The sequence below is a fragment of the Polyodon spathula genome, unplaced genomic scaffold (assembly GCF_017654505.1).
Source record: "Polyodon spathula isolate WHYD16114869_AA unplaced genomic scaffold, ASM1765450v1 scaffolds_76, whole genome shotgun sequence".
Taxonomy (NCBI): Eukaryota; Metazoa; Chordata; class Actinopteri; order Acipenseriformes; family Polyodontidae; genus Polyodon; species Polyodon spathula.
Window position 1 is genome coordinate 1792 of NW_024471570.1, and position 10762 is coordinate 12553.

General features: G+C 41.1%; 1 protein-coding gene across 1 annotated transcript; it reads left to right on the forward strand.

Moving 5' to 3' along the window:
* The first annotated feature begins 459 nt into the window (after positions 1 to 459).
* Positions 460 to 7000, forward strand: LOC121308013 (endonuclease/exonuclease/phosphatase family domain-containing protein 1-like). The gene is made up of 7 exons (XM_041240309.1): positions 460 to 1442; positions 1569 to 1620; positions 2348 to 2458; positions 4050 to 4178; positions 4426 to 4552; positions 5587 to 5787; positions 6583 to 7000. Exons 1-7 carry the CDS (start codon positions 625 to 627, stop codon positions 6696 to 6698), a joined length of 1554 nt encoding a protein of 517 aa, XP_041096243.1. The 5' UTR covers positions 460 to 624; the 3' UTR covers positions 6699 to 7000.
* Positions 7001 to 10762: the final 3762 nt, after the last annotated feature.

A 10762-nucleotide genomic window follows, 5' to 3' on the forward strand; every position in this document is an offset into this window, starting at 1 on the left:
GTAACCGTTTATGAAGCTTGCTGTGTTTAATTCAAATGCATTTAAAAGCTACAACAACACACCGCCAATACCTGCAAACATGCGCGCCATCATCTAATCACACTGCACAAAAAAGCTTTCTCCACGAGTGTATTGAAACGTCACTACTGCACGCAGCTGATTGACACACACACACAGCCCGCCTCTCTTAAAGAGGAACCCACCAAAAGGCTGATTGCTAAAAAGCTATCTTTCTGTTTCCGTCCCAGCAGCTCCATTCGCTGCCAATGGAATTACTCTCGTAGCCTACTTTTAATATTTATTTATTTATTTATTTATTTAGCGAGGCGGTTAATTGATCAGGGCGGTTATGTGACGGTCGGATATGCATGCGACGTTCAACTGTAATTAGCATGTCTTTGCATGCAAGCCATTTTGATATTATTTACAGAATGTCTTCATGTTAGGTTGTTTCATTGATTGAGACAAGACTATTGCATGAGCTGTAGACTATCGCATTGTCACTAAAATGTTCTAGGAAGACAACACCCTTGCTAGAATTACAAATGAAGTTGAAATTAAGTTGTAACAGGGCTAAATGACTATCACAGCAGTGGACTCCCTCTCTTTCAGGGACATTCACCAATGGGACAATCCCTGGGCAACTACAATCCTGTACACAAGACGCCTCGGCGGTCACTGAAAAATAAGCGCCAGCTGAGTGCAGCATGTAACTTTGTGGACCTTCTCGGGCCGGGTCGTGTGGACCTGAACAGGGCCTCAGAGGAAGAGCTGATGACCCTGCATGGGGTGGATCGCTCCTTGGCCCGGGACATTGTGGCTTACCGGACCCGAATCGGGGGCTTCCGCAAGGTGGAAGACCTGGCACTGGTCACAGGGGTGGGCGCCGCCAGAATGGCCCAAATTCAATCCGAGGTGTTTGTTGGGGAGCCAGGGTCGGCCCCTAACCTGTTAAGCCTGGATCTCCTCTCCTGCACTAGAGTAGACATCAACAGGGCCTCGCTGGGACAAATCCAGAGGCTGGCCGGGGTTACTGAGGAGGTTGCCCAGGGGATCCTGTTCCACCGGACCACGCAAGGGCCTTTCTGGAGGGCTGAGGAGCTTGGCAACATCAAGGGGGTCGACCCCGCCCTACTCGCCCGCCTTCTACCCCAAATTACTGTGGGGCGGCCCAGGCCTGCCCCCACTTACTCAGACTTGCGGAGAGAGGGGCTGGGCAGGCCCAATGCAGCTACCTCCTTTCACAGCCTCCGGGAGATGGATATGGGGTTCCTCCAGGGCTCGGTAGTCCCCGTGCGGCCTCTCTCCCAACCCTTCTCTGGGGTGCACAATGGCAGACCGGTGCTGCGGGTGGCCAGCTGGAACCTGAGAGAGTTTGGCACAGAGAAGGCTCAGAACCCTGGGGTGCGCGAGGTGATATGCAGGACATTGCTGGAGAACGGGTGAGTAGAGCCCACTATAGGGTTAGCACTAAGATACCTCTGCATTGGGAAGTCCTGTGCTCTGGAGTGTACTGTGTTTCTGGGGGATTAGAGATGGAGTAGTAATTTGTTTTCTCCTGGTGTCAGGATCCAGCTGCTGGCCGTACAAGAGGTTTTACAGGAAGAAGCTCTTGAGAAGGTAAGTCATGCTGAAGCTTCAGGTTAGACTTTCTTTGAATTCCTTCACAATGGGGCTGAGGATATGCTTGATACTACTTGCCATTGCTCTGCATCTTCCAGAGATAAAAAAAAAAACACTTCAAATAATAATTATGGTAGTTTTCTTGGTGGGATTATTGTATAAAATGGAGGTGCTTATCAATTGCTGCTGTTGGGTAAAAAAATATGTAACCAGATCGATATATTTGTGTTTTTGTAACTGTTGATGAACATTATCTTAGGTTAAACAATGCTTTGAAAAATAGGAATAAACTTCCAACTCTCTCTTACCAACATCATTTTGAAGTGCAATTTACTTGATCAAAACCATTTCTGTAAACAATCCTTTAACTCAATATACAGTAATTATTCTGCATACTGTACTGAGGTTTTTCTTCCAGGTAGGTATTCAGTAAGACACCAATAAAAGTGTGCTCCAATTCCTAGAAGTCCTTTATAAAAGCTTCCCATAGTATAAGAAAAGCAAAGTGTAATAAAGCATAGTTAAAGCATAGGTAAGCCTTATAAATCCTAGAGAGGTGTAATAAAGCATATTAATAGACATGGCAAACCAGAGTAAGCTATAGTAATGCATGGTGTAACCATGTTGAAAACATGGGAGAACTGTGTTAAACTTTTATACATAGTTGCTGTTGTTTTTTGGCAGGGTAGATGCTGGGACTGATTTTTATTTTGTCAAATCTCAGGTCTGTCTGGAGCTGGAGAAGCCCAGCACTGCAGGTGTGCGTGAGTGGCCAGTGGACAGGGGGACCTGGCGTTATGTTCTGATGGATGCTCCCCAGGGAGAAGAGACTCAGGTAAAGCTCTGTGAGGCTCCATGAACTTATGGTGGACTGGACTTGTGTATTCACCCTGGGGGGGGTGGGGGATGGGGTCTAGACACAAGGAGACACTCAATGAACCTTGAACCACACATTGAATCAGCACCTGATCTATGTGCCTATATTCCCACTGTTGGAGGTTATATACCTGCTTTATACTGACTGTTTATTCCAGTCTTTTGTCTGTTTTGTGGTGTTTCACATTAGTATGAGAGGAATAAAACTGATCCTGAAACTAGGTTTCCACAATGAAATCAAAAGATTTGAAGGGGTTACCAAAAAATATAGCATTATACGTCCCCACGTGTTGCTACAACTGTTTAAATAACATACCTGTAATTTTTCTTTTCATCGTTGAAAAGAAAACATCCTGACAACTTTTTACACTTATAACTTTAAAATCTGTTTCAAAGCTCTTTTCAAAATGGCCGCTGTAATGCACTGGGTTTTGAGATCTGTCCTCTAAATCACTGCAGGAAGAAAGATTAAAAAAGAAAAAAGCATAACAAGAAGTGCTCTGGCCCTTCTGTTCCGTACCTTATCGTGGATCGTTATGGCTGTGTTACTTGTTTGACAATGTGATCAATAATCCTTATACTATCAGTGCACTGGAGCGGACATTTTGAAGAGCTTTGAAAAAGACTTTAGCAAAGTGGGTAAGTGTGTGCAGGTGAAGGTAATACAGCAGTGCAGAATAAACAGACAGACAACAGTATCCAGGTGCAAGGGTGCTTATTAAGTTGTATTTTGTTCAGAGCCTGACGGCAAACAGCAGTAAACAATAATGAATTAAAGTCATACAGTGGCGTGTATCACTTTATTTGTAATCCCCGGGTTTGACTTGCAATCAAAAGTCTCATCCTTTATACACCCACACGTAACACAAAACACATGTGCTTTAGTGAGTGAATTAGTGCTCATGGTGCAAATACAGTTCTCCATGAAACAAGGGAAGTGCTTGTGTCCGGTTTGGTGCTGGACTTCGGCTACAGCTCCGGATCATGTTAGTAGACTAAATAACAAATAAAGTTTTTACATAAGACAGTACAAACAAACACAATACTCACGTTTTTCACAGGTTCTCCTTTTAGGTTGTCTCTAACCATTTTCAAAGGAACAGATTGCTTTACTACGTCCCCTATTTATACCTTCACTCATGACCCCTTGGTTAACGAGTGCATCCGCTCCTCCAATCCGCCATTTCCTGTCCAGGTCATTGAGTTTGTGTACCATAGCTCTGCCCCCTTTATAGATGGCTGACTTCCACCTAACCCTGGGAATAAACTGTCATGCCATTTAGTCCAGGGTACTCTGTTCCCTTTACACAGCGCCCTTGCAAGAATCACTGGACTCTAACATCAAGAATCACTGGATCTCTGACACAAGACTTTAAAGTTATAAGTGTAAAAAGTTGTCAGTATGTTATCAATGAAAATAATAATTGCAGGTACGTTATTTAAACAGTTGCAGTAGCAGGTGGGGACATACAACGCCATAGTTTTTGGAACCCAGTTACTTACTCTTTAAAGACCTGCACAAAAGTATCTGACCAACATTCTCCTTACAGGAAGTAGAAAGGGTGGCCTTCCTGTGGGACTGCAGTTCTGGGTTAGAGTTGCTCCAAGCCGTCACCATGGAGACCCAAACAGAAGGAGTGAGTGGGCCACATAGCCAGCCCCTGCTGGGAAGCTTCAAGGTAGGGCTCTGCTGGCTAATTCGGGTAGGAATACAAGTTACTGGGAACTTGATAGCTTTTATTGATTTGAACCCAGATACAATGAACACACATTGTCAATGTCAATAAATCTGTTAGACAATTAACTGTGCTGGCCTGTGTCTTGTATAATTCCTAAAGGTGAGCTAGCTAGTTATCGAGATAGAAAGTGTTGCTGATTGCCCCAGCGATGGCTGGTTTACTGTAATACTGCTGTTACTGTGTCCAGATGGGAGATCTAGAATTCAGCCTCATCAACCTGCATCTGAGGTCTGACTCCACAGCCAGGAATAGGCAGCCTGCAGAAGCTTCCCTGGACCTGCTGAAACTGGAACCTCTGAAGCCCTTCCTTCAAGGTAATTGGTGACAGGGTAGAATCAATACCGCTGAGGTCATTTCAATTGAACCATTTCTATGCCAGTGCTCTAAAGCCAATAAGCCAATAGGGGACTATTCATTTCATCTAAACCATTGAGGATCTAAATGCAGACACAGAGATAAAAATTTGAGAAGCAAGGTTATGAAAAATCAAACATCTAACAGTGCAGGCGAGTCTCTTTAGTGCATCATTGCCTGTGTAAATATGTACAACACTTCAGTGATTTAAAGGAAGGTGGTATTTAGATACATCACCTTTTAGATCAATTAAATATACTCCAATCCTTTTCACTTTCTTAAGTGTGTTTTTTCCTTTAAACGCCAGTATCAAAGTCCCCAGCCAGTATCTACTGCATTATTTGACCCTGTGAGCTTGCAATTGAGTGACTCATACTGAACTTCAGGTGTTTGAAAGTATTACTTGTGTGGGCACACTAGGTTAGCTTGCAGCTGGGTATACAGAGTACCACACCTTTGTAAATGTGTTACTGCAGCAAAGAATGCTGGTCAGATAAGTGTACATGTCAATGCATTTGGTCATATTAGAATATTAAAAATGTTATCAGCTACCACTCTGTTCTAAATCATGATCTTTGAAGGATATGGCAAGCAAACAGCTTTCTTTAACTTACTATAGAAAATACTTGAGCAAAACTATACCTAGCCGCAGACAAAAGTATTGGCATCCAATACTATTGTACCATAATTCAAGGTAACAGATAAGGTTAAGCATTAGTAAACTTTAACCACTTTTTAATAAATAAAAGGCAAAATACACAATTTCTAGCAATTTAACAAAACTCCTTATCAAAAAACTAAAACTTATTTCATTTAAAGTATTCATTCATGATAAAAGTATTGGCACCCCTGCTTTAGCATTTCATGTGTCCTCCTTTTACTTTTATTATGACTTTTAAATGTTTATTCTTAACTAGTATGTTACATATTGTTGCTGAAATCTAGAACCATTCTGTCTTGTATATGTTGTTCAGTTCAAACATCTTACCACCAGATTTGTTTGAGAAAGCACTGCTGACTTTGGGTCACTTGGGTCTGAGCCCGGACGCCAGTGAGTTTGCAGTGCTGAGGGAGCAACAGCTGGAGCCCCTGGTCCCTGCCGACTGTTCCACCGAGCTGACGAGACGTGGTGGGGAGGGGGAAGGTTCACTGCAAAACATCTGGGCCAGTCACACAGCACGAGACTCTTACACAGGTACATTCACCTCTATTCGGCAGAGGCAAGCGCATATTCACGCCCAGACAAATAACACAATCACAAGCTCACGCACTTTCTACAGCCAGACACAAAAATACAAGTGCTCTGCAGTTTACAAATCAAAAAGGACAGGCAATGTAAAGATGTGGTCGTGGCTGGTTATTAACTGGGGACTACATTCTCTGGTTCGTCAGCACTGATAGTGAACACTTTGACTCACTGTTATTATTGCGGGACCCCCTGTTAAATGAAGACCCTACGTTTCTTCTTTGGGTTGTGTCACTAGGGATACACGTGGGAGAGTTAGATTGGCATTTGGGCTTGCAGGGACTCTGTTTGAAATGTTAGAGCAAGTATGCATCAGAGCAAGGCGTGGTGACAGTGCAGAGGTTTTGGGTGTAGGACTGACACCTATAGCCACATGGCACTGGGAACGATCTGAGAAATACAGCCTCAAGCGTCAATGGTGCATCAACTATAAAAGTGTCACGTTTTAAAATTGGTTTTGAGTTTGTTTACTTTTGCAGTGGACCCTAAAAAACCCACAAAAGTGATAGTGGAATGTAAAGGAATTACTATACCTTGCCGTGGGCAGGAACTGTAGATCTCAATTTGTCAGGAAAAGTGATGAACCAGACAGAGCCTGCTAAACAGAGGCACCCAACATTAGAGGTCAGAGATCCACAGGCCCCACTGACAACTGAAACGTTAAACCAAGCCACGCAGAAATACATTGTCGTCTAATTCCTGGAAGATATTTCATTTGTTAAGTATGTTTGTGTTTATTCTCAGGTCGCTGGGGAGTGATCCGATTGGGGCTGAGCAGTCCCTGGATTCCTGATGGATGGTCCTGGGGAGGCATAGTGTCCACTCACTGCCCAGTGTGGGTGGAGCTTTACATGAAGTAGCCAATCGGCATCACTGTTTACTGACCACTCCAATGTCACAGTGACTTTTGACTTGCAGAGTATGGGCGGAAAGCAGAAAACTTGGCAACTGGCAAAAAATTTTGCTCGGGAGACTTTTGTTTCAATTGCCTTTTCTGTGAGAATTCTTCTATAATCTTGGTCTATAACAGGTGGTTTTCTTTCAAGATATTTAGTTCACATTGTCATGTGGGTATTCATATAGTACAGTCTCACTGGCGCTGTGTCCATTTGTGTTGCATTTGATTGATTGTGGAAGCTCAGCTAATTGATGCTGAAGCTAATAAAGCAGCAAAGATTGACTTGCCATCTCATGTTGTGGAACTTTGTATTAAGGTATTCAAATGTTATATGTACCTGCTATACACAGAATGATTACAGTACTATAGATACATCTTCACATGCAGTGTGTGCTTGAAAGCAGTATTCATTTGGATATCAAGGGCCTTGTTAGAGCAGTAACGTTGACTGGATCTTTGCTTGTGGCTTGAACATTTCAATAGCGGGAGCTGCTTGAGTTTACAGGTTACATTATTTCACCTGGACAAAATCAGTCAAATAGGACAGATCACCTGCAGTACTGTCAGAAATTATGGAAATAGCTTTCATCATTAAATTATATGTATATAAGAATTTAATTAATTGCAAGACTAGTGATGGTGACACAGCTAAATATGCAAATACATTCATTCATTATTGATTTAATTAATTTATTAATTAGTTAATTAGTTAGTTAGTTAATTAACATTTATAAATATTAATTCATTGAAAAAATAATAATTAATGAATTCTTTAATATCACTATCTAACAAAGGATTCAAAATGCCCAGTGCTTTTATCTTAGATAATTTGCTATTTAAATTGTATGCATGACAGAATTTGATTCTTCCCTCAGATTACAATGCCATTCGGACATTCTTAAAAATCATTTCAATTGATTTATAAAACCAGTTTGGCTCAGCTTGCTAATGACTTTCTGGTTTTATTTTTCTAATTTCTTCAAAATCATCATTATCAGACAGCTATAACACATTACTTTAATTTTAAAATAAACCACATTGCTTATATAATAGACAAAATCTAATTAAACCAATACTAAGATATTTTGTATTGTCTCTCTGTGATTTCTGACAGGACTGTACATCACTTGGTAGTATCCCCAGGATCACAAAAACAAGCTCTACCCTGCTGAGATTTTAAAGTATTTAAAGCAGTGAGGCGTGAAGTGAATGTTGTGTTTTCAAGTTTCAAGGGGAGAATTGCTTGTTTGGCTTCACACACCACTTGCATCACATACAGTATAGTAATGCATGCAGAAAATCGGTAAGTGCTCTTTGAATGGCCTTAACCAGAGCAACAGTGACACACGCTGGCCAGGCAGGTTCATTACAGAAAAGCAATCCCAATGCATTGTACCCCAGAGGTTTGTCAGCCATCCTTCCTGTTTTAGATATAGCAGTCAATGTATTATGTTTTGTTAATATCTCGTCAAGCAATAATTAAATTCTTCAATAATCTGCAATATCTACAGTAGTAGTTCACATGTGGCTTTTTCAGTCCATTCAAGTTGATCAGTCCAGAACCATGTTCTAACCAGGTGTTTCATTGTTTGATGGACCTCGCTGGAATAAGAATCTGGATAGGGATGGACTGCAGGAGTCACACATGAGTACCACTGGTCAGGGATTGAACTTGCTGTGCAGAAGCTGATAAATTAGCTCTTTCCAGGTGCAATTAGAAGGGCTTCTTGAATTCAGACACATAACCACAGTTTGAAACTGTGAGGCCCCTGTCTCATTAAACCAGTAGTTGAGGGCTTTAGATGACAACATTTGCATGATGACTATCATCCTACTATATGACCATTTTTATTATTTTTGTCAATTGTATTCTATTTTAACAACTGGTATTAAACGAGTCTGAATCTGATGCAAACGTAGCCAATTTCATAACTGCAGGTGTTGTAAAGGGGTAAAAGTTACACAGCTTTGATCCCCAATTTTATTTTGCTTTATTTTGTCACAGAGCTTGCATGACAACAGTAACACGTTTTTAAGTACAAGGCATTGATTTAGTTCGGCTTGTCAGTTGAGGCATGACAGAATGGAAACAAAGCTCTACAAGTTACATTAACCTGTTGGTGCCAGTCGCAGCAGCATTGCAGTTGCAGACACGCAAGCCAGAAAATACTATAGAACAGCTTCACAAGATTACCTTGCACCTGCAAAACTGTAGATCCTTACATACTGTATAGAGGCTGCTGAACATGGTGCTGACTGTCATAGTTTGAGAACTGCTGACCTTATTTCGATGACTACTCAAAACTAGCTTTACAGGAAACATATAGACTGGAACTCAGGACCCAGCAAGTAGTCAAGCTACTAAGCTCTGACTGAAACTGAAACATTGAACCCATATCCCCAGTTTAGCCACTCTAACAGCTGAGCCCACGGGTCCACACTCTTATTCAACTTCTTTGTTCTGATGCAGCTAAACACAACTGCTTACAGAGGTATTTATTTAACACTGATAGGGTCACAACCCACCCCTGGGCTTTTAACACATAGTAGGTGTGAAAGAAAACAGGACTTGGTTTCAGGTGTGTTGTACTGATATACAGTACAATTAAGAGTACTGTGTCCAGTTCTGGTCACCACAGAACCAATGGGATTGTTGGCCCTGGACAGAGTCCAACTAGATTAATCCCAGGGCTTTAAGGAGTGAGCTACAAACATAGTCTCAAAGAACTGAATCGATTTAGCCTGGAATAAAGAGGAATCAGGAGGGACACAATTGAAGTCTTTAAAATCTTAAAAGGAGTTGACATGGTGAACCTGAGCCAATACCAGGAGAAGAACAGAGTGGGAAATTAAATTAATTACAGACAACTGGTCAAATATTTCCTGTTTACAGTAAATTTGAATTTGTAAAGAGCATTTTCATGAAAAAAAATGATCTAAGGAATAAAGAAAGCCTACCCTGGTGTGCTCTTAAGTCTGTTTAAGAGCCGCCTGTTGGCAAATCCAGTTTAAATTTCACTGAAGGACACCCAAAATCCAGTGTAAAAATCCTATCAACACTTTGGGAATTCTTACCAAATATAACAGTGACTGTCTTTGTAACATATTTTTTGTCCAAGTATAGACAGAAATTAGGAAACACACCCCAACTAACCATTTCATAATAAACTATATGCCGTCTATGGAAATATTTCCAAATAACAAAGAATACTATCATTCAACACAGAAGGCAAATAATATGAAACAAATCAATTATTTCACTAAGCATGGCTAGTTCCCTTTCATCCACTTTTGGTGTTCAGGTAGCCTGTTTGCACTTCCTTGGTCTCACAACAGTTGTGTCATCAGGGTCGAAGCATAACACTGGTTGTATGTAAAGCATGTTAGTCAATTAGGCAAGTTACTGGTTGGTTATAGACAGGAAAGAAAGGGTTAACGGGTTAGAGAGACATTCACTCTCCTGGTGACCTATTAAGTGAAATAACAGATTACTTGAAAGTAAGACAGCCTTCTTTAACCTACAGTAGTATGGTGGTATCGGATTGCTTTATTTTTTTTAATGAAAATACAAGTTTGCTAAAGTGTTTCTATAGACTCCACACGTGAGACCTACATAGTGAATGGAAGAGCACAGCAGGTAAGAATTACAGAAATACTGAACTGGCTATAACCCCTTGAGTGAGTTAATGTGACTTGCTACAGAGACACAGAGTAGGGTAAGGTCATGTTTAGTACACTTGAGAAAAGGAGTGAAAGATGCTGTATAGAAGTCAATGAGAAGAAATACTTTTACAGAGAATCCACCTGGATTGTATTAACTACAGACAGGTTGCTGATGCAGTTGCTATACCCCTAGTCTTACTAAAAGCTCTAAAAAGAAACAGCAGAGGCTTATTCTGTCTGGGTACAAATCAACCTTTCCTATACATTTCAAGCTTTCATTTCACACAATGAAGTATTTTCTACTGCCGAGTAGCAGCAACTAGTTTCCAAAAGTGCCTTTGACACATTAAACAAACATCACAA

Bases quoted from the DNA above. Each gene is read 5' to 3' on its own strand.
- LOC121308013 (XM_041240309.1), top strand. From the start codon at position 625: ATGGGACAATCCCTGGGCAACTACAATCCTGTACACAAGACGCCTCGG. The intron at 1,621-2,347 runs GTAAGTCATGCT...GTCAAATCTCAG, and splicing joins AGGAAGAAGCTCTTGAGAAG to GTCTGTCTGGAGCTGGAGAA. The intron at 4,553-5,586 runs GTAATTGGTGAC...TCTTACCACCAG, and splicing joins TCTGAAGCCCTTCCTTCAAG to ATTTGTTTGAGAAAGCACTG.